Genomic DNA, 25,426 nt, shown 5'->3' with positions numbered 1-25,426 from the left:
TCACTTGGAGGATTCAATGAAGGGTCACATATATAAAAACATTTCTGCAATATTTAGGGTAGTGTAACCATAATCCTGAAGAAGTAACTGTGACCAATGCAGAATGGCACAAGAGATTCTTTTAAAGTCTTTATGATGGGAAGAAATCACTTTTTGTTTCTAGGACCTCCTCTTCCCCTTCCTTACAGTCAGTTGCTGTCCTAGGACCCTACATATGTCTTATTCCTTACTATTTTCCCCTAATTCCCTAAACAGGCTAATAAATCATACATTTAAAATCAGTGCAGTATTTCACTTGGAAAATTCTGCTTGCAAGAATGGACACATACTAAAATTTAGTATGTCTGACTTGTATCATCATAAAGGTACAAAAATAAATTAAAAATTGCAGTACCAAGCAAAAGGTAAGAAACTTAATCTGACATACCGGGATATTTTTTTCTTCAAGGAAGTTTTATAGTAAATAACACTGAGAACTTTGGAAAACATAAGATCTCAGTTCAATTTTATAATGCAGCCCTAAAAGAAATGAAATGAACTTTTTAAAATTTGGGGTTCAGAAAAAGAAAGGAATGCTTCGTATGAGATTTAACTGGATATTGCCCCTTTCTTTGCATTCAGAATATAATTTCACAGATGATATATTTTTCTTAATGTGATTTTCAGACTACATCTAATGGAAAATGCCTGGTTAGGATTAAGAGACATAGTACAGATGTTAAACTACATTTGCATGCAATTATTTCTAAAACAAATGCCAGGGTACAGAGTCTATTGAAATGGCTTTCAGGATGGCTGGCACAATGTATTAAACCAGCTTCCAATTTCTGAGTAAGTCTATCTTCTGAATATTTCAAATCAAGACACCGAGCACAGAATAAACCTTAGAATTTTCACGTTGGCCCATTGTCCAAGAATGGATGGACATAGGGTTAGAACCCAAGGATTCAGTGTAGGAATTTAACATTTTTTAAAGCAAAAGCCTTTATTGCTTAATGTTAAAAAAGCCTGTATTTTGTGTATTAATTTTCCTGCCTGGAAAAAAAATTACTATAAAATAAATTAAGCTAATGATTTAATATGTGGAATAAAACAGATAGTAATAAATTAGATGTGCTGTGGAGCCCTCAACTTGTTTTGGGGCTTTTTCTTCAGAAACAATAAAAAGTATCCATAAAGTTATTAAGTTTTTTTGCTAGTAGAAATCTCACTTTAGCCGATGGTCTTGTAGTGATGCGCTTTTAAACATCAAACTAGAAATAAGACACTCTTGGAATAAAAATACTTCTGAAAGGCATCTGTCACCAACCTTATCAGGTATATCAAAAGGAGTGAGTGGCAAGACTAAAAGGAAGCACCCATCGCTTTGCTTCTGTAGGGCATCGTGCCTTCACAGAGGCACTGACCCTACATGTCCTTGGAGTTTGTGGACTGGGCAGGACCTTTAATTACCTCTCAGTGATCTTTTCCATGAGGATATATTTTTGGGTTTGGACTTGATTCCATGAATGAAGTATGCAGAGCAACTGCTATATCTATTATGTATCAAAACAAAACACTGAATCATACTTTGATTTGTCCAAATTCAGAAAGTACCAGCATCTCCTTTGCTGTGCGCTTTATTCCTCGGTGGGGAGGAATTCAAATCATGTCACCCTAGGAATTTACGAGGGAACTGGAAGTTGTGGCAGTTCCTTTTCTGATCCCTGCGGGGCAAGCAGCAGCAGCCCTTGGATCAGCTACTTTTTATCCGCTGTTGGTCTCAGCGGCAGCTGCTTTTCTTGCCAATAATGATAAATGATAGGCTCTTTAATGAGGAATAGAGACAGCAAGCCGCACACGCAGAAGCTTATCTTGTTGGCATCTCTGATTATAATTTGCTCCCTATCAACCTCTTCCCCCTCCTGACGGTGAAGTAGAGAGGAAACCTGAAGAGGATCAATTATTTAAAAATAGTACTCTTTCCAACAGAAACTCTCTTACCATTAGACATAGAAAACTCTCATAATGCCAAGAAAAATGCCAGTGAGGTCCAGCACTGCTTCTTACTTTTTTTTTTCATATCAAAAGATTATTCCATACATTGTTGGGTAAAAACTTCATCAAGTCCCACTGCCTTCTCAACAGTGCCTCCCAACAGGTGGAGATGATGAAGTAGAACAGAGAAAGGAATATCGCAATTCAGAGTCACTCCAGTAGAACCTTCTAATGGCAGTGCTGATGGAGACTCCTCCACGGAGGGGGCTCCATGCATGCCCCCATCCCTTTCCTTGAGAACCACAGCTTTAGCTCACCTGCAAGTCAACCTAGATTCTATACAATGAAGACAATCAAGAAAAAGCAGTATTCTCATGTAGTATCTTGCGATCCCTGTTATTTTAACTTGTTCTCCCAAAATGAAAAATTTGAGAGGTATTTTGGACAGACATAAAAAGGCACATGCTATCAGTGATTAATACCACGGTAAAAAGCACAGGAGTTGGAATCAGATTGACTTGAACTCATGTTGCAGCTCAAACGACCAGCTCTGTGACCTTAGATAACGTAATTTAACCTTTCCAAGCCTGTTTCCTGTTCTGAAATAAGACAGGATAAATAAATACATTACCAGGTACATCAATGAGCACTGAATACAGTCTAGCCAAGTGAAATAAAATCCTTAATGCTTTAGGATCTCTTTTTTGTTAAAGAAAAGGAGGCATTAAAAAAGAATGGGATGTAAGAAATGTGACTTCTCTAACATCTCCGGTTAATGCCTCAGCTTTCCTTTTCATTGGCCTGGTCACCCATTTCGATATGATCACCCACAACACCTGTCACTAACGGGCTGAAGAGGCCAGCTGGGGACTAAGATAAAATCCTTTTTTGGGCAGAGGAGTCTGTGTCATGACATTCAGCAAATACAAAATCCTCACACAGATCCATGAGTGCCCTAGTAGTAAGAGGCTGTGCTGTATTCACAAAACATGGTTTAAAATATCAAAATGAATGTTTGGCCCTTAAAAAAGTCAAAATACAATCGAAGGTAACTAGATTCCATGAGGTAAAATTATTAAAATAGACATAAAGCAATTTCTCCAAAGTATATGTTTTTGAGAGTTTAGACCCATCAAGATGGACAGCTGAGAGGAGTTCTGAATGAGAAAAGATGGAAGAAACAAAAAAAAAAAAAAGGGAAGAAAGAAAAGATGGAAGAGGAGCAAAAGCTATCACAGTAATCATTCTGCATAACAGAAAGGAAATAGTAGCCCAGTGCCACGGTTAACTCAAACTTTCAGAAAACCACCATGACTATGCATGTACTAAAAACAATATAGAATTGCCATTTTTAAAGGTATGAAACAGTTTGCCAAGAAAGATATTGTCAAATTTTAGAACTGTATTACTGTCTATTAGAAATTATTCATTTCTAAGCCAGGGCCAAGTTTCATTATCCAATAGCTGCTCTCAAGAATGAAGCTAATTTACATTTAAAATAGGAATACAGTCTACTCTTTAAAAGCACAATGGTAAACACACCAATTTGACAATTACATTAATATGAGTATTTGCATAATCTGTCTTCCACACCTGTTCTTAATTTGAAGCAGCTGCAGGACAAATCACATCACACTAATCTCAACGGGTATGTGTGTGTTCCAAACAGTAATGCACGCATCTTATTTTTCAAAGATCTCTTATTTTTTAAATGTTTCCTGACTTTTAAACAACTGGCGAAAGTTTTGTAGACGCCATCGTATTTATTTGGTTAATATTAATTAGTGGAATAGCATAAAACCAAATAATACTATCCCTTACATTTTGGCCTCCTCTGTTTTGACACATGATCGTACTGATTTTTTTTTGGAGTATTTTTTTTTTAAATAACATGTAACATGTATTTTATTTACACCAAAAACGATTAAAAGGAACAAGAAAAATTATCTAGAAAACTTCAGTAAGAAATATAACCAGAGAACCAATAACACATACATTAATGGGAGAGTGAAGCCATACCTACAAATCATCTGGAAATGTATTTGCAACACAGATAATTGTGGCATCTTTTGCAACATCTTTTCTAAACTGGGTTCCATTTATGTTTTGACAAACCTATATCAGAATTACAAGCAGAGATTTACTTTCATCTTTTAAAGGATCCACTTTGGATTTGTGTGCATTCAAACACATCCTCAGTGCCATCAAAAAGGAAGTCAGGGGATCCCTGGGTGGCGCAGCGGTTTGGCGCCTGCCTTTGGCCCAGCGCGCGATCCTGGAGACCCGGGATCGAATCCCACATCAGGCTCCCGGTGCATGGAGCCTGCTTCTCCCTCTGCCTATGTCTCTGCCTCTCTCTCTCTCTGTGACTATCATAAATAAAAAAAATAAAAAAAAAGGAAGTCAGTTTATTATTGCTACATATTCTTGTACTTCATGTATTTAAATCATTCAGTTAGATTCTAGCGGATAGAATATGAGACACCACGTAATCTGTCAACAAATCTGTCTCTCTTTAATCTTCTGTTATGAATGGGAAACGAAATTAGAGCTTTCTAAAGATGTTACTTATTTCCTGCAAACTGAATGAGAGCATGCACAGTAATGAACTCGAGCAACGAAGATGATCTGTTTGTTTGCATGCTGTTGACTTCCACAGAGGTAAACACCGAATGGCTGAATTCTTAGCTCAGTACTTCATTCAGAATCCTAATTTTACAAGTGCTTTCGTTAGAGTAGAAGACAAAAATACCTAAGACATGCAAGGGAGCTTGCATTTCTATGACATATTTTATGCTCATTAGTTAGCAATTCTTACCCTAAGAGAAATCGAGATTCAGAAGAATTAAGTGACTCACTCAAGTTCTCAAAACCTGTATCATCATCATTATGGTCTGGGTATTTTGACCCCAGAATATTTTTTCCTATAACTCAGAGCTGTTATTCAAATGAATAATAATCAGGAGGATAGATAAACAGGAGAGGCTTTTTTTTTTCTAACAATGTTTCTTTTTTCTTTCACGTCACAGTATCTGAACTATTTCAACTCATGGCTTCAAATGTACTAGAAACCACTGTTTCAAAAGTGATTATAATAAGAGAAAAGAACTATTTTCTATTTAGATAAATATAGTGCAAGTTTTTTTTTATTTTTTATTTTTTTACCGAGAACCAAGACTGGTTACTCTAGGAGTAGAAAAATAATTTTTATTACTATATAATTTAGGCAATAAAACCAAGTTATAGTGATTGTGAGAAAAGCAATTTTCACAGCTGTGACCTCTATATAATTATATTTCTAAATATTCCTTATTTTATTTTTCTTCATTAAAAACCTTACATATATAATTGAGCACACAGAAAAGTACTCTAAACAGATAAGCTGGCATGTCATGGGGTACGTGGAACATAATGGAATGAAAACTATATTTGTATGTAATGAATATGCACATTGTATAATATTCTAACAACAAATTTCACTTTTTCTCTGAGTATCAGAATATTTTAACCTCAATAAATGAGTTGTAAATTTCTAAATTTTAAAATAATCTTGTTTCTTTTTGTTTTTGCTAGCAAGATAAAAACTAGCTCATTATCAAAGTTAAAAGCTTTTGACACATAACACATAAAGGAGGCTAATTTTTTTGTAAATGTAAGCCACAGAAAAGGTATTTTCTTTTGCTAAAAATAGAGCATTAGGATAAGAAACTTCAGAGCTAGAGATGGAGTCAAATCTTCTCAGTTGACAGAAAATGAGGTTACACAATTAAACTGCCTTTTCCAAGGTCACACAGGTACTGAGAGGTGGAGTCGATCCTTGAATCCAAAGCCTCTCCTGACTCCACAGAAACTGGCCTCTTACTTTATCACAAAGCCTCAGCTGAACACTGACGGGTCATCTACAACATCTTCATGCTTTTCTAGGTCATAAACTAAGCTATACTCCAATGGATGAATATACAAATAAATCTTACATTGAAAAAGATCTATAAAATAAAAAGCCATGTTCATTTCTAGACTGGCCTATGGTGCCACACAGACACACACAAAAATGCAGGTAAACACATACATACATGTGTTAACAGGATCACTGGGAGGTTGGAGTTCAGGTGAAGTTCAATTCTTTATACTCTTCTGAACTGCCTGAATTATTTTTGCAAGCACATATTGATTTAATAATCATCCAAAATTAAGCTACTTGTATATTGAAAACAGAATCTAGAAAAGTTGTTATATTTTTCATACAAGTTAACTCTTAAAAACCTTTACTATCATGAAGAGTCAGCACTTGAGTACTCTGATTTTTCTTATTAAAACAGAATTTAAGGGGGAACCTCAGTGGGTCAGTTGGTTAAGCACCTGCCATCAGCTTGGGTCATCATCTCAAGGTCCTGGGATCAAGCCTGGCATCGTGCTCCATGCTCAGCAGGGAGTCTGCTTGTCCCTCTCTCTCTACCCCTCACCCTCACTCATGTCCTTTCTCTCTCTCACTCCTTTCTCTTTCTAAAATCAATTTTTAAAAATCCTAAAAATAATAAAACAGAATGTATACTCTTGCCTTAGTCTCAGCAATGCAGAAAAATAAAAACCTACTACCCATAGCATAGTAGTTTCTTTTTAATGTGAAGAAATTATTAAAATACTTTTCTCTCCTTTTTCTTCTGCTTGTTAATCTAGGTAAACCCCCTTTGTGATCGGCTCTTCCATTTTCCCTTTAATCATCTCTATCACATTACTTGTTATCCTTAGACTTGTTTTCATACTTCAACACCTCCCTTAGATTCTGTAACTCAGTCCTAAACAGATTTTAAAGAACCATAAACAAAGCCTCAGGAGGCACAAAAATGGAGAAAACTGTATTTTGCTTAGTCTATAAGTGATGGCTGATTCACTAAACACCTAGAGAAAAGAAAAATCCAATTTATTCCATAGAATGCTCTAAAAAGCCATAACTGTCAAGCAGGGTGCTTCTTTTTTTTTCAAACACCTTAAACCACTGAGTTTTGTTTAAAATGGCTTAGAAGAATGGTTATTATCCTGAATTTTTATCTAGCCAGATTGCCAACACCCCGAGGATAAGAACATTTTTGAATCCCCTATGGTACCTGGTGTCTGCCTAGCAAAGTGTCTAACACACGGAGGGCATTTAGTCACATTTCTTTGATGGATTGATTGACTGAGGATGTAAATTCTAATACATGGAAATACTGTAAACCACTTTTGAAATCTTACTGCTGTTTTCTTTTAAGCTTGCGGTTTTTCCACGGGAGCATGATAATCATTTGTTTCATATGAAATTCTACAGAGTAAGATTTTCAATTTATTTCTGCATTACTCCTGAACTCTCTTTTTATTAAGTAAGTATCTATTTAAATATAGGAGGAAATAAAAAGGTGGTGGGTGGGGAGAAAACATAGTAGCCAACCTCTGCTTTAGTTTAGCTGTGCTGGAAATTATTGAATGGGAATGCCAAATAAAATAACTACATCAAAATTGCTTAGGTAATCATTTCTAATTTGGTTTAAGAAATATTTCTCACTTTCAATTATTCTGAGAACAGATGTTTCTTTTAAAGCCATTTGTATTGGCATGACATTGTGAATCAGTGCTATTTTGGCCCCTCAGTGATGGCAAACTATATATCGTAACATCGAGTAATCCATTTATCAGTGCCTCATCAGAAACCTGAGTTTTAATGCTCACTGCTTCAACAAGTTCTTGTATCCTCAAAGACTCAGGAATCACTAATCAGAAAGTAGCTGAGTCTTTTTATTTTATTATTTTTTTTTTACACTCTATGTATCTCTGTATTTCATTAGATGGACTTCAATACTCTAGTATTTATCAAAGGGGTTGCAAAATGGGGCCTGAAGGCCAGAGCAGTGGAGAAAGAGAAGAAAGAAAAAGAAAATAGATAAATGAAATAAAGAAAGAAGGGAGGAAAGAGTGAGAAAAGGAGACAAAGAAAGAAATGGATATCTTCTACAGAAGGAAAATGAGCTCTCAAGTATTGTTTATTTCTAACCCTTCCTTCTTCCTTGCACCTTGTCTACCATATGCCTCTCTGCACTAGGAAGGTTTAGGGTTTGAGCTTCCAGGCTGTGATATGCAAAATAACTGTTGCAATTAAGTATTAGAAATGAAATGAAAATAAACCCTGTAGAGAAAGAGCAAGATAAAAAAATAGGTAGGCAAATCCTTAAAAAAAAAATCACAATTTTACTAGAGAATAAAAATAATACAGTTATTTGGCTTATTTTCTTTGCTCTCTGTATGTCTCTAAAGGAAAGTTCATTATACTATTTCCTTTGTTTGAAAGATACAACCCCAGTTGCACTAATTCCATAAACTATGGATTTTAAGAGGAAGATGGACTAAATTCCTATTAATTTCAACCTGGATAATTACTACAAAGGACCTATTAGAGAAGGTAAGATTATTAAAAATCATTATGCATTTACAGAATCTCAGATCCAAAACAATGATTAATTCTTTTCTTAAGATTTTATTTATTTATTCATGAGAGACAGAGAGGCAGAGACCCAGGCAGAGGGAGAACCAGATTCCCTGCAGGGAGCCTGATGCAGGACTCTATCCCAGGACCCCAGGATCACCACCCAGGCCAAAGGCAGATGCTCAACCACTGAGCCACCCAGGTGCTTCCATATGATTAACTCTTATTCTTATGGTGCCCTGGATGAAGGGATGACAAACACTCAGCAGAATAATCCCCATTGGTTGGGCAGAGTCACATACAGCACAAGGACCTCTCATTCTTACTCCACCAGAATGGTCAGCCTTCAACTAGTCAGGCAGCTGGAGACAGAATGGGAAAACTCTGCCTGAACCCACACTGAGGATTCCTGAAAAAATGATTCAGTCATTTCCAAGTTTTTATTTTTATTTATTTGTGTGTGTGTTTTTTTTTTTTTTTTTTTTTTTTTTTTTTTTTTTTTTAGAGGGAGTGGGGAGGGCGTCGAGGGAGAGGGAGAGAGAGAGAATCTTGAGCAGGCTCCACGCCCAGAGCAGGGCCTGATGGGAGGCTGATCTCATAACTCTGGGATCATGACCTGAGCCTAAATCAGGAGTCAGATGCTTAACCGACTGAGCCGCTCACCTGGGCACCCCATTCATTTCCAATGTAAAGCATGGTTGAAAAAGGTGACCTTGTAATCAGATGGAACTTATATTAAACCCTGGGTCCTTGGGAAAGTTACCGAGCCTTTCCGGCTCTGTGATTCCTGACAGGTAAAATGGGAATAGCACTAACCAGTTCTGGGTTTAGGTGGAAACAAAATAACCAATCAGGGGGAAAGTACCTGAAACACAGAACATGGCAGGAACGCATACAAGTCAGTGGATCTGGAGGTAAAGAAAACAAGGTTTCCTTAGAACTTCTAGATGTCCCATAAAATACCTTTTTATCCTAGTGTGGTTGTTTATTAGTACAGATAATTGCAGGAAATATAGAAAAGGTATGGAATTTGTCTTCTAGCTTCACTGTAGCTGGAAGGAAAGTTAGGACTTTTATGAGCTTTCCAACAATACCACAACCTAATATATAACAGCCAAATGAAAAATTTTCTCCTGACCTTATTTAAAATTTAGCTTCTATGACTGCTTTTTAAAATTTTTTTTATCACCCTTCAAAATACACTGGCTTCTCTACTTGCAAAATAGGCATATGCTTTATTTAAACTTCCCAGTATTTGTCCTACTGCCCATGCATGTTGCACCAAGATGCTTAACCAGCCCTGACAAGTATCAGTAGCAACTTCCTGGAGGGCAAGCATCACTCTGCTTAGTTGACTTAGCATTGTGCTTTACCTAGTACTGAATATCTACTGAATCTTTAATATTTCAGTTATCACTGAAAATATTAAAACTTACAGTGAAGCCCTATAACCCACTGTCCTTTGGTCATGTTAATACATAGGTTTGTGTCTTTCTACATTTTCCTAGAAGAAAAACAACAACAAAACTTCTTGTCACCACAGTATCTCAAGTCATAAAATCTCTTTTCACGTATCCCTTAGGCCACATGAGTTGGTACTAACATCTGTGGTAAATTGTGGGTGGCAGGCAGTATTAGGTACTTACTATAGAATTAATCCTCTCCTTTTTCTCTATGAAAAGGACCCGAACTTTGTCTAGTGTAAAAATACCCCGTTAAATGTAATCAGTTTTCCAAATTTAGCTTAAGCAATGCATGTTCATATGCTGCTGTTCAGGCCAATGAGAAGGAAGTAGAAGCTACTGTGTAGGGTTTCTTGGAACACTTGTTCCTACAGGGGGACTGATGCAGCAGGCCCACACTTATTTGTATTTTGTCATCCCCTTGTTCTACCTGGAACATGGACATTATGCCTGGAGAAGGGGCAGCCGTCTTATGACTGTGAACACAAAGGCCACGCAGGGGCAGAGCAGGTGAAAAGAAACTCTGGTCTTTTGTGTCACCAGCCTGATCTGGACTGCATGTCTAAGAAGTTCATGTTTCATAAGAAAAATAAATCTGTATTTCTAAATAGAGCAGCTGATAAACTCCATAGAAACTTAGTATTTTAGTGGAAATACTCAAAATGCACATGATTAAAGCAACAGATATATACTCAACTTATAAAAGTTATAAATCATACAGAAAGTATAGTTCCTTGACGACATTTGAAAGATCCTCACATGTCATTTGTAATCCTGTACCTTTCCAAATAAAGTTTTTTTTTTAAGATTTTATTTATTTATTTATGAGAGACACAGAGAGAGGCAGAGACACAGGCAGGGGGGAAGCAGACTCCTCACAGGGAGCCTGATATGGGACTCGATCCCTGGACCGGGGATCACGCCCTGAGCCAAGGGCAGACGCTCAACCACTGAGCCACCCAGGCATCCCCCAAATAAAGTTTTGTTAAGCAGACTTATTTCCGGTTCCCTAGTAAAAGTATCATTGATATCTAGTACAGAATAATGAGGCAGTAAATCTTATTCAAAAGAAACAGACTAAATAGGGGGAAAAGAGCTGATTGTAAGCAAAATACTAAGTGTATACAAAATTAATAAACCAGAAGATAAAATCAGGAAAGAAAGTATTTAAGATAAAAGGAGAAAGAATTCGTTGTTATTGTTAAATAAATACATTACACGTTATCAACACAGGAAAAGGAATCAGCCGAAGTATTATTCATGAACAGACTGCCTAACTAGAGCAAAGACAAGATATATTAGCAACGTGAGAGAGGGGTGGGTAATGTGACCTGAATCATGCAACTAATCTAATCACATAACTGAATCTTTATAACTAATATATGTGGGATAACAAAATAGAAGTATGATCTGGGTTCTGGAAATATACATAGAGAAGGGATTATTTCCCTCTGAAGAGTCAGAGAAGACTTGAGGGAATAGGGCCTTAAAGTTTGTATAGAGAGTTTGGCAACTAGATAACAGGGGGTGGGTGGGAATGACCTTCTAAATTAGATGGTGAAATGGCACAAAAGTGAGTCGGTGTCAAAGTTCTTTCAATTTTAAAAAATTTCTTAAAAGATTGATTGATTGACTTGAGAGACAGAGCCACATAGAGGGAGAAGGAGAGGGAGAAGCAGACTCCCCACTAAGCAAGGGGGCAGTTGTGGGGCTCAATCCCAGGACCCTGGGATCATGACCTGAGCTGAAGGCAGATGCTTAACCAACTGAGCCACACAGGTGCCCCTCAGCCCCTCAAAGTTCTTTTAGTTCATGGTACCCTGGAAAGTGCCTAGTATATGAGAAACAACCTGTAAACATTTGTGAATGAATGAATAAATAAATCCATGGCACACTTAGTAAGCAGTAAGGAGTAAGTCATGGTTGTAATGTATCAGGTATATGCTGATGTACAGCCTTTTGTGCCACGGTGAGAGGTTGAAGAAAAGGGCAATTTTCACAGTAGGGCAAAGGAATATGGCCCATTCAGATTAGAAGGGTTTATACCTGGAGATTATAAACACAATCAAGCAAAGTTGATGAAAACTTCAACTGGATAAGGGTAGGGAAGGATAAATAGCTTCAGTTGCAAACAACTTAATCTGGGTTGAAATGTCCCAGTGTGTAACTGAAAAAACATACCTGGAACCTCAGAGGAAGGAGGAACTTGATTATAGACTAGCCCTGGTCAATGGACACCACAGGTTTACACAAAATGTACTGTGTGCCAGACACTGGAAATGTGAAGACGAATAAGACAGTCCAGGCCTTCAAGGAACATAGAGTAATTACGATTCAGTGTGATACATACAAGAATGGGAGTAGGAACACGACATAGAAGTAATGTATAGAAAGGAATAATTAATTCTACACGGTGTATGTGTGGCAGGAGGAGGTATCAAAAGAGACTTCACAGAGTGGCTGACAATGGGAATGTTAAAGCTACCCAGAAGTTTTCTAGATGAAGGTGGAGAAGCGCCTATTGAGAAAAGAAAGGCAGGGTCAGCTTTGTGGAGATGCAAAGCAAAGTTAGAGAAATTGCTGCTCATATAATATGTAAAAAGTACGTGGTGAACCATGAGATCAGCATCCCGGGGCCATTGCAGCAGCCAGCTATCTTTGAAGCCAATGAGCCTTTTCCTTAAGGTCTCTAACATGGAAAGGGAGGCCAATTAGGCAAGGTTGGTCTGTACTGAGGACTTCAGAAAGCAGATATTATTTTTATTGTTTTAGATTTTTAAAATTTGTTTTGAGAGTGAGTGCCCAAATGAGCAGGAGAGGGGCAGAGAGAGAGACAGAATTTCAGGCTGAATCCACGCTGAACGTGGAGCCCAACGTGGGCTTGCTATCACAATCCTGAGATTGTGGCCCTAGACAAAGTCAAGAGTTGGAAGCTTAACCAACTGAGCTACCCAGGTGCCCTCCAGATATTATTATTTTTTAAATCAAAGATAAGAAGAGATTGAGTTCATCAGTGATGATGATTTTACTGACTGACAGTACTGATGAGAACCAACTGAAAGTCAAAAGTAAAATTCTGACGATATTGTTGGAAATGATCCTGGAAAAATTAGAGACATCTCAAGAAACCTAATCAGGGGCTTTTAATTAGCTCTGATTTAAAGATACATACACACAAACACACATAAAAAAAGCAAACAAAGAAAAAAAAAAACAGAACAGAGATTCAAAGAGTGCTAAATCTGGCAGGAGCATGAAGTATCAGTAGTCTAGCTTTTTCATTGTGTAGGTTGGAGAATAGATTCCCAGAGGGGAAAAATGACACCGTATATTAATAAGAGAAATCAGATTCAATACTTTTTTACTACAGGGACCCACTGTTGCAGAAGAGGAGTCCTGCATATTACTCTGCAGACCAGTTGTATTAGAATCTTCTGGATAGTGTAAAATATTTTCATTTTCCAAAATCCTATCCCCCCCAAAGTTTTAGCCAATGGTCTGGGGTGGACTCTAAATTCTCCACTTTTTAAAGGTTTTTATGCAATCTCTGGGATTTGAAAACCATTGGCCTAAATATACTCTTAAGACTATGTAGGAAAAAAAAAAGAGTATGTAGAAGACTAGTGATGGTTACTAAGGGAAATATATTCACCTGTAATAAAGAGAAAAACTGCAATGATACCCTAGTGTTTGAGAGACTGAATCTTTAATCATATTTTAATCACCAATTAATATGTTTTAAATGTCTATAACATGCCTGGTTTTATGGGAAGAGAAGACGAATATGAAAAGAATGAGTTTATTCTTTGCCTTTTTTTTAAGAGATCCTATTGAAGAATTTACTAGTTTTTCCGTGAGACAATAGATTTTCCTCACATCAGCACATTGTAATGTTGTGTGTTTCTTGGTTCATCACACGAGAACTTGTGGTAGCACTCACAGTGGAAGATATCAAGGTGGCAGCTTTTACAGCAGTGTGAGCGTTAGCATTAGAAGTGTAAGAATTTATATACTGTGCAAAGGAATTTTCTGTCTATTTTGTGCTATCAAAATGTTTACCCACTAGGTACCACCTGTTCTATGTCTATGCTGATAAAACTACAAAAATCGGCATGATTAAACAACAAAGCCTTTTAAAAAATCACCACCAAATACCTTTAGGTAAGCCGGATGTGATTCAACTATGAACTGAATGTAAACAGAGACTCTCTCATTTCAGGGATAAAATATTAAGCTCAGAATGCGTGGACCAAACAGTCAACCAGCCATGGTCATTAAAATAAAGCTTCTACTCATCTACTAAACTTCGAAGAGGTCTTTTCATTCCCAAGACACTGCCTTCCTCGGTGCCTTTAAAAACCTTCCAGGCAACTTTTACTCTGAAAGAGTACACCAGGTCATTTATTAATGTCACTGAGATTTCAATTAACGAGAAGGAAATGTTAATATTTATATCGAGTGCCTTTTTAATTCTTCAAATAAAATATCAGCAAGTAAGGTGGGGAAACTTGTACACTCTGGATTCTTCCTCATTTAGCTATCACGCAAGATCTAGTAGAAAGTTCACAGATGTTGGGATTGGCTTGATTATTTTGAAATGGACAAGTTCTAAAGTTCCAGGCATTATACTTCTGTAATTTTTCAGGCCTTGGAACTGAATCAAGTGTGGTGGAGGGAGGCTGAGGGAGTCTTGAGATTGCGGACTTCTCACATACATACATTAACTGCTTGGCTGTTCTCTACCTGTTCTCATTGATACAGGACAACGTGTGATGTTTAAAAAAAAAAGTATCTTAAAAAAATGAGATTAGTCAAGAGGTCAATTTTATTGAAAGCTGAAAGCTGTTAACTCACACGACACGTGGCGGGTGATTATGGTAGCTAGATTCAGAATAAGAATAGCACTGGGAAGGAGGCCTGCATAGATCTCTCCATATTTTTGAACTGGGAATTTCTTGAGTTTGAGGGTTCATGAAGATCTCAGGATGCATACCTTGTGAATGTCAAGGGTCTACTATAATTAGTTCTCATGAGTGGTTTCTTCCTCATCTAATCACAGAACATAATTTTCATCTTAAAAAATCTACTATACTATAGCAATTTATTAATATTTATTAAGTGCCTTTGGGAAAAGTAACTTAGTGCCCAGCCATAATTTAACTTAAAATGTGTTAGATTCTTATAATGAGCTTATATGATTTTCATATTAAGGTAGGGTGACTTAGATATTTTTGAAAGAACAATTCATTATACTTCTGTTTGATCATTTCAAATGCTGTGCTTCCAAATTCAGTGTTATTTAAATAATCCTAATCAGCACAACCTACGATCTCCATGAAAAACTGGCCATTTTAAAAGAACTCTTCCAAGCAATTCTAGTTTGAATATTCACCTCTCAATGAGTTTTCTGGGAAATCAGACAAAAGGATTTAAGGAATGATGGCAACAATTCTCAGGGTGACTTTTAAAGAGCCATCTATAAACGTTATTAGTACAAGAATTCTAGAACTAAATGAAATGCCCCAGGGTTCTAGGTCCTTCTAAGTAGCTGAGATATTTAAGAGCAGAGTTACTTTCATACTAAAACTACAACTTAAAAAAGCATAATGGAAACTTCTCTTGGGGCAAGATAAGAACTAAATAACAGACACCGGATTGTAAGAGGCAGCACAATTTTCCTATTTTGTTGGTAAGATGATATGCTAGGATATCTTTTGGGTTCAAGATAGAATCAAGTGATTACCGGCATTTAAAGTTACTCTTTTCTCAACATATGACTGAAGGTGACAGAGATTAAGCAAAATAGACCAGATTCCATGATGAGAGAAAAGAATAAGATAATAAAGGAAGAAAGAGTATAGTAGAAAAGGTGAAGGTAGCAGAGAAATTTTAAGAAGACCAACTGGAAATGTAGAATGCAGGATGATAGAAATGTATGAATAGAATCCACTGAGGAAACACAAGGAATCTTAAATGTAAGTGAATTTCAAAATAATTTCACTTTTTGTCCTTAATCATGTACTCACACTGTTCACTTTGTCATTCAATTTAGCTTGTACAACACCTCCAAACATCTTAAGATAAAATTCACAGCCTAAGTCTTAAATCCTATGGAGAGCTCCCTTAACAATATTAATGTTCTATTTCTTTCTTCCTCTCACTTTAGTTAAGATAGAGAAGTCAAGGGAATATGTTCTTAGAATCCTAATGGATTACACAATGAAACATGTGCTTGGGTAAAATTTAACCTCCTAGAAAGCAGTTTTCTTCCAGATTTAATTTATGGGAACTCAGTATTAGATATGCAATATACATTTACTTATACAATTAGAGACACAGCAATCTGAGAAACAGAAGTACATTTACTAATTCTCAATTTTCTATTTAACATTCATGTTAAAGTAAATTCCTCCCCCCGCCCCCCGCCATTTTTTGGGATCATTTTAGTATAGCAGATCCTAAGGGTTACTGGTAGATGACAAAGAAAGAGGTGGATTAAAAATCACCAGTGTCTCAGCTTAACATTGTATGTATGAAAATGCTCAACCTCATGAACATTGCTTAATATGGTTGACAAACTCCATCTTTTAAAAACTCTTCCATTCCTTGAACTTCCTTGATTTGTTAAATGGTAATTTGGTTCTTCTTTCCCCCTCTTTTTTTTCTCTGCTTCTTTCTCTTCTTGCCTCTAAAAAATATGGATGTTACTGAGCTCCTCTTGGTAAATCATCTTTTCCAGAAATCTTCTCCTCTCTCATGGATTCATTTATCACTTCTGGATTATTTCACAAATATTTCTCTCTGGCTATATATAACCTCTGTCAAGTTCTAATTTTCTAAATGTTTGCTACTTCAACTTACTTTTCTTGCCACCACCTCGGACTCAATTCTAGTTTGGGCTCAATTCATCATGTGTCTATTTAAGTAATTTTTAAAAAGTTTATCCTTAATCCAGATCCCTCACAATTCCCCTCCCCAATAACATCCTCCAAATGCTCCACTGTTGACTAGATCTTCACAAAACACTGGTTTGATCATATCACTTGCTTATGAAAAACCTTTAAAGCCTTGCTACCTAAACCATAGAGTACATACTTGTTAGCTTGACATTTAGGGCTCATACCATCTATACAAGTATTTACTGAGCTCTTTTATTCACGAGGCACTGTTAGCCACTAGAGATGAGCAGGACATTCATGGTCCCTGCTGACATAGAGCTCACAGTCTAGTAGGAAAGACAAACATTAAAATATAAGTTTACGTGGGGCAAGTGTGAAATATGGGTGTTGTGGGGACCTCTAGCAGGGGGAGATACTTGAATAATAGCTGGAATACTCACTACTGCTTTCTTATAAATTAGGCATTCATGGTGAATAGTGAAAACTATGGCCAAATAAAAGGAAAGATATTATAGAATATTTGTCATAACCTTGGATTAAGTATCAATTTTATGGAGCTGATCATAATGGGAATTATTTAATTCACTTATGTACAAGAATTTATGCTACTTTATACAATATTCTTTTTTAGTTTTCATAACAATCTTGCAACATGCGTATCCTTATTCCCTTTTTAGAGATGTGGTAACAGCCTTGAAGAGATAGACTCCAAGGACTCTACCCAAAGTCCTAATAATTAAGTAACGGCAAGGTAGGCTTCAGATTCAAAACACATATTCTTTCTCCTACATGCCATGAATGGATCATACACAAGTTTTCCACACAAACACACTTAGCAATGATGGACTGGACATCCTAGGGCCTCCTCCACAGGGTGTCAGCCTTGAGCAGCTGGCCACAGGTGGCAACATCACAATATTTTGAGGAAGATTTTATTCTGTAACATTCTTGTAAAACTGCTTATTTCACACTGCCTTTTAAGAAATGTTCTCTACCATAATGGGAAAATTAGGACTACACAAGGCATAGGCAGTCCTTGTGAATAGTTTTTAAGTTAAACTCCTTTAAAATTTATTATTTATGATATAAAAACAGTGTATTAGACTTAATGCTTAACTTTTGGATACACAGAAAATATAGATAAAAAAATCTTCTTAAATTATCTGCATCACAATAAATTTACTCAAATCCACATTGCAAATTTCCTTATGTTACTTTCAGTATTTGAAACAAAATGTGTTTTAGCTGTTCTCTAATTCTTACGTATTAGAAATCAGAAATTATGTTGAAAAGGAAGTATTCAATATTATTCTTTACCACTGCATGCATGAACTTTTATTATTTCCTAAAACATATTTGTCAATGTCTAATTCTATATCTATAGTATTTTCTCCCAAAATATGTATTTCATTATTTCTTTTTATACTTTATTCTTGATTTTTTCCTAGAATATAAATTGTAGAAGTGCTGATTAGTTTACTAAAGAATTTCTTGTTTTGCCTGCAGATGTTAATTTTAGCATTTTGGACTGAAGAAGTAGATAAAGGTAGAAATTCACTAAACTGCATTATTATCACAACCTATTTTAATGTAGATTATTAAAGTAAATACATAGGTAAAGTAATTCTTTACGTAGCTTATATTTCTCTTAAAATTATTTGTAAAACTACTTCAAGGCATTAAACAGAACAAAGTTTCCTCAGATATTGTACAAAATGACACTTGCACAGTGTTTCCAATTCTTTGATTCCAAAACATTATTTTTGGCTATGGTATGTTAATAAAAAAAAAGTGCCTTGTAACTGAAAACAAACAAACATACTCCTTAACTCATAAGCTAATACTCAAGATACGGCTATTCCTAAAAAAATTAAGATGCCTATAACTTACTTCAAAAAAAAATCTGTAAGCACAGATTATAATATTTCGCCAATCAGCCCAATGTCTATTTTAGAAGTGTTACGTGGCTTCCTTAAACTTTTGTAACTAGTCTGTGGCAGAGTCAGAATAACACCCCTAAGTTTAACTCACTTTGGCTTTTTATTTGTCCATTCTTGAACTGTTTAGCACAGTTATTAAAAAATATTTAATTACCTATTGGCAAAGAGAAGCTTATATTAGATATTAACCTACGGTGAAGGAAGTGATTACAGTACTATATACTAATATTCATCTAAGATAGCAAAGCAATGTCATTTACCTTAAATTTACGTCTCTGCTCTGCACAGCTGTTGAAGAACCACAAGTCTGTCTCATGGCTGTAAATGTAACAAGAACAATAATGCGACCAATTTTCATACCTAAACTAAATTAAGTAGATTTGTCATAGGCTAGAAAACTGATACTGTATTTTACAAAAGAAAATTTTGATTTACAGATTATGGAAGTGTGCATGTGTGCATATGCATATACAAATATGTGTCTGTGTGTGGGTGGGCATGTATGCTTTTAAAAAGAGTAAAAGAAGTTTACTCTTTTTAATCTCGAAATTAGTTTCATGAAATTGAAAGCATTACTTACTCTCTTTGGCTAACTTTTCTTTTTTAGGATCACTATGGGTATACTATGTCTAGGAACTGCTATGAGTGGATATAAATAAATATCACAAATCAAGAGAAGAGGCTGTCTTCAGCTGTTATATATGTTTTCTGGGGTGCATAGTAAGCATGTAAAGAAGAAACATCTGGTAATGCTTAGGTTAATATCAGGGCCCATTTGCATCACAATCTTTATATATTATTCATCAATATGTCATTAATCAATGTACCTAATGATTGGACCTACTCAATTGGTGCTTTATGTAATGAATAGAAAATGTAAACATGTTTCAAATACATATATTCAGATATCTATACATGAAAGCGAAATTACTACTACAATTGGTACTCAAGCTTGTCAGATGTGATTTTTTTCTTTCCATTTAGTATTAGATAGGCTAATATCTATGCCATCTGTAGCACAAAACTCTGAAAAAATTTAAATGAAAAAATAATAGTAAATAAATACTATGCTAGAAATAGGATCTTTACCATGTCACACTTCAAATCTGGCTACCATTTTTCAACATTTAAAATAAATCAGTTGTGTGTAATAAGACCTAATATTGTTCTTGTGACTTGAGCCATCAAAACAGATTTTTCAAAAATCTGTATTTTTTCAAACTTTATAAAATAGTTCTCCATCAAAACTATATTTTAAAATGAAAAAACACACGCTCTTTTTTGTTCTTCTAACAATGTTTTGTGTCTGATAAAACACAAACCACCATGATCTATTATAAGCACAAAATACCTAGCCTTTACAAGTTCATATATTGAAACGTGTTCAATTATCTTTATGAATTTTAAGAGATAATTTATACCAATTCTACTTTGAAAGATTGGTTAAATTCTTAGTTAAGTAGAAAAAGAACTGATTGTGAGAAAATCATAAGAGATTTAAAGTGTTAATTTCATATTAAATGGTTAAGATTTTTAAGAAAAAATATTCAACCTTTTTCTTTAACATAAGTGGCTAATAGTGCAACTCACATTAAATGGCATTTGCAGATGTAAGGATAAGCATTACTTAATATCCTCATTTAACAACATATGTAACCTGGTATAGAATGCTGTTAGGTTTTAAACACAATCCCAGTATGCTTATAGTTGCTAAACTTATTAAATACTATGAAATACTAACTTTAGCCTCACATTATATTAATCACGGTATATATTTTGATGAAGAGATAAGTCTTCATTCATTATTTCTCAATTCTCATTCATAAAAACCATCTTTTCATTCCTATGACTTTCTGGCATTCGACTTGATTAAAACACAAAATAATAAAAAAACTACAGTTTTATAATTTATACAATGGAGATACATTCGTATTAATAGGCATCATAAAACACTAAATATAAGTGACACAAGAAAAGTCTTAGTAGTAATGGTTAGCACCTGCAATTGTTAAAAGGTATTTAAATTGCTTTCAATCACCCTTTCACAATAAAATAGCAAAAGTTGAGAACTTCTCAAAATTTTATTTACACATCTGGTACATGAGCGACAATTACTGATTTTAGAGTCATTAATATTCCTACCATATGTGTGTGTTATCTAAGAAAAATTATGTATATTTTAGTTAAACAAAGTATCAAATCTTGCCTTCCAATGCAACAACAAAACAAAACAAAAAAAAAAGAAAAGAGAGAGAAAGAAAAGAAAGAAAGAGAAAAGAAAAGAAAAGAAAAGAAAGAAAGAAAGAAAGAAAGAAAGAAAGAAAGAAAGAAAGAAAGAAAGAAAGAAAATCTAAAACCCAGCCATTCTTTCCAGAGATGCCCTGGTAACCAGAATAAAGAAACTTCTACTAGACTTAGCTTTGGGGAGGAAGGAACAACTATTTTGTCTATTTTGTCGAGACATGTTAAAACAGAATTAGGACGATATGTAGTGTGTTTCCCAATAGTCGAAACATCAGCTCCTACCTTTGGCTTATGCTGCCAGCATTTAAACCTCCTTTGCTATATACCAACAACAGTGAAAAACTCCTACTCTGAAGTCACAGTGAGGGAAAGATTTCATTTGCCATCTTCTGTGACTTTTATGTAAGTTTTTCTCTGTCATGCAAATATATGGCGAGGCTGTCATGGAATAAGACAATTCGATGGAAAGACTCCAATCACTGTCATTACTTGGGGAGAGATGACAGTGAGGAAAGTGTGTCGCCATAAAATTACTGATTAGTTTAAACAACAGAGTGTAAAATTTATTTTAAAAAAATCAATATGAATCTTAAACTCAGGCTGATTCAACAAAACTTTTGCAATCATGGCAGACATTTGAACTTTAGACTATTGGAACACATCCCCTCTCCACAAGTCCTCCTTCTTCCCACCCACCTCCCGCAAATGGGTCTGTTCCCAAGAATATACATTCTCATCTCAAATTTGTCTAGGGACCAAAAATTTAATCCAGCTTTTACATAATAAGTAGTTTCTGGATTGTGTAGATCAGTAGCCTATAATTCCCTGTCATACATACTAAACTTCAGGAGGCCATCATATAAGACTTAGTTACTAACATCTGGGAGTACACCTGAAAATGAAAATAGACACCTAGGCCAGAAAAAATTCCAAGACTGTTTTGGTAAAATAAAGCAACAAGGAAGATGCTTACTGTTTTTCAAACTAAGCTTACCTTATCAGATGTGTATGTAACACATGATTCAGGAAAAACCACTGCTTATCTTTCAACAGAGCTGATAGACATTTTGAAAGATGTTTTATGTAACCTCAGATCCTACCTACCACACATTTAATAATTACACCCTAAAAATGTTTCTTCCCCCCAAACAATGTTCTATGTACTCTGGGTAGGATTATACAAAACAATGGTTATATTATGTAACAAAAAGTTACTTTAAAGGACATACATACTATCAGTTTCACAAGACAAACATAGGGAATAAGGACAACAAACTCCAGAATGTGTTTTTATAACTGTAGCAACAGCAATAACTCCTTGGCAAACTCAAACAGTTTTTTTGGCAACCCTGGAGGTTTTCTGCATTTGTCACTTGGATACAACTGCAGAGGGTTGTCTAAGACTGCTTTGTCTCCTTCCATACCATCTTACTATGGCTTTGCTTTTAAGGAAGAAATTTCACATTTTACTTTAACTTGTTTGTAAGTAAAATTCCGTTAAAATCCCACAAGGGAGTTTTATACAAAACTTCTTATGCCTACGTATACCAAATGTGGTTTCTATATAATTTTTGTAATAAGTAACCTTGTAGACATTTGAAATCTATGGGAACGGAAATTTTTTTCTCTTTCAAGAAGATAGAATGAGCTCTCCTTTTGAATTGAAATTACCGACATATGCAAATGTAAAAATTTCTGAATGTATACAACTGGGTCTATACATTTGTTATCATAATGAACATCTTTTAAAATAAGATCCCAAGGACAAGAATGCTTTACTAACCTGCAGTGGTCTCTGTTTATCACTGCTCTTAGGAGATTTCAATCCACTTGTTTGCTGCTGTAAGAGAAGTTGTCTCGCTGCTTGGAGAGCCTAGAAGTAAAAAGGGAACAATATCTAATACTTTGTTGAAAGGTAAATTGATTATCAATAATTGATTATTCCCTGGTTAATAGTAAAAGTCTTCAATGTATGAGAACCCCTTTCTCATCCTCCTTTTTAGAGAGAATTATTAAAGATCTAATGTGAAATAAAAATTCCACATAGCACACATATACAACTTTACTTAAGTCATGGAGATACATGTAATCCTGTAGGAAATAAAGTTAATTTGCTTAAAGTGCTTAAAGAGGAAAAAAATCATAAACTGCATCAATAACCTCATTTACACAAGGAACTTGTCTTTGAGTGTTCAACTAAAATGCCCACTCCCTTTTAAATTATCATTCAATTTGCATTTTCATATTACAATTTTGAAGCAAAAGCAGTAGACTTCAAGTGTTACCGGAAGCTGTAATTAAATTTGACAAATCAACATCAGATTATCTTGAAAGTGAATTAACAAGGATTTTCACTAAAGATTAAAAACACTTTTTTGTACTTACAATTCAAGGGGAAACCTCTCCTTTGACAAAATAAAGTGCAGTTTTAATGCCAAATAAAATTGAGTGGTTTTCATTTGCATTCTTAGCAAAATCAGAGAACAAAGAAATTACCACTCAACCAATCAGGTTTGTTTCTATGTGTGACAAAATACCAATCAAAATAGAAGATGTTTTCATTTATTTTTATGTTTTTTTTCCCCATTCAGGAAAATAAAACTTAACATAAGAAATGAATGTAAGCATTTCTTTTACAGAAGGAGGCACAGTTTGGTGAGTGTATTATATAAACTTATAGAAAAATCAGTGCCATAAAAATACATATTGAGATGTTTTAAAGGTAGCAGTGTAAATAGGAAAAAAAAGAACTTTTTAAGAGCCTCTACTTTGCAAACTCATTTTTCCTCTCAATAACTGAGTTCAATGAACACTAATGATGAAATTTTTCAACACATACAACTAAAATAAATCATTGCCCTACTCTGTTATTCAGTGTTTTTAGAATATGAGGTAAATTTTTCATGATGAGAGAAATATCTTAGATCAATATTCTTCTATAATAATTGAGATTCTAAGCTGATAAAAAGTACAATTTTGATTGGAATCAATGATCTGGTTTTTAAGAGAGTTTCTAGTATCCATGACAACAGTTGCTTTGACAAGATGTGCATATGGCATTACACTGCCAGCTGGTGTGAACAATGTTTGAACTACTGCATTGAGATGCTGAGCAAACAGAAAAAGTTGCCACGTCTTAACCCTCAGGGAAGGCAGTCATCCCCTGATCAATTATGAAAAGACAGAGAGAGGGCTGCTACAGTCTGGCTCCAAGCAAGTTTTCTGAGAAGGCAGGCAGACATAGAAACCAAAGTAAACAAACTGAAGGCACTAGCACCATCCCCTAACAACACTGATTTGTCTTCCCGGAGCAGGATCTGGCATAGTTTGTAAAGCACACTTTTTACATTTGGAGACACACTCATTCAGCAATCTTTTGTTTTTTTCAATTTTTCAAGTAATCATAACCTAAATGTTTCTCAGGATGTCACATTCCAGTGAACTCAGGCAATTTTATTAAAGTTCGCTTTGAAAAAAAAAAAAAAAAAGAGAGACCAAATAAAAAATTCCACGGATACTTTATCATCACAAAACTTAGTTCAAAATATTTCACTTACTATTCCAAATAATACAGCTTTCCTTTTTTAATTGCAACGTATAAAATAACTCCAAATGATATTTTTCAAGTGGAAATTGTGATAGTGTGACTTAGGTTGTGTCTATGTGAAATTCAAAAAAAAAAAAAAAAATCCACCAACTATTTTCGCCTTCGATAGCAAAATCGACACAAATTCTGCTTAATTTTTTCATAAAATTGTTTTTTTCCTTTGAGTTCATTAGTTTATTTTGTATACATGCAGTCTTAGTTTACATTTAATTCTGCAATCGTTTATTATTCTTAAAGGATTCTAATGAACACAGTTCTAATTCTTGAAGTCATGAATGGCTGGAACTAAAAGCAACCTTAGAAATCACCTACCCTGATGCTCTCAGTTTAGCAAATGAGAAAAATGAGGCCTAGAGTAATCCAGTGTTTTGTTCAAGGTTTCCAGAAGGCCAAAGTGCATTCCAGTGTGCCATACTGTCTCAGTTCCATCAAGAAACCCTTAGATGGCAATGGGTAAAGCTCTACTAATGGAGAACATATGGTACCATAATGAATTATTTTCTCCTGTAGAGAGAGAATATTCATCTATCAAAACCTAGAAGAAAAGCTACACCATAATTTTTTGATGTCTGAGGGATCCCTGGGTGGCGCAGCGGTTTAGCGCCTGCCTTTGGCCCAGGGCGCGATCCTGGAGACCCGGGATCGAATCCCACGTCAGGCTCCCGGTGCATGGAGCCTGCTTCTCCCTCTGCCTGTGTCTCTGCCTCTCTCTCTCTCTCTCTCTCACTGTGTGCCTATCATAAATAAAATAAAATAAAATAAAAAATTTAAAAAATTTTTTGATGTCTGAATTTGTCAGTGTTTGTATGGAATAGTTACCACTGAATATATATTCATTTTTA

General features: G+C 35.2%; 1 protein-coding gene across 22 annotated transcripts in view; it reads right to left on the bottom strand.

Annotated features, from left to right (window-relative positions):
• FOXP2 (forkhead box P2) overlaps positions 1-25,426 on the bottom strand; it is a 554,671-nt gene that overhangs the window by 130,037 nt on the left and 399,208 nt on the right. For 18 of the 22 annotated variants that reach the window (XM_049093828.1, XM_035698685.2, XM_049093821.1 and 15 more), the window contains one exon: positions 22,761-22,850. In XM_049093828.1, coding sequence (XP_048949785.1) covers positions 22,761-22,850 — 90 coding nt within the window. Of the gene's footprint in view, positions 1-9,296; positions 9,340-18,993; positions 19,052-22,760; positions 22,851-25,426 lie in introns of those variants that run through there. The other 4 variants (XM_035698699.2, XM_035698698.2, XM_035698703.2 and 1 more) reach the window with 2 other exon arrangements.

Source organism: Canis lupus, chromosome 14, assembly GCF_003254725.2.
Source record: "Canis lupus dingo isolate Sandy chromosome 14, ASM325472v2, whole genome shotgun sequence".
Taxonomy (NCBI): domain Eukaryota; kingdom Metazoa; phylum Chordata; class Mammalia; order Carnivora; family Canidae; genus Canis; species Canis lupus.
This window is presented reverse-complemented; position numbering and strand designations above follow the sequence as displayed.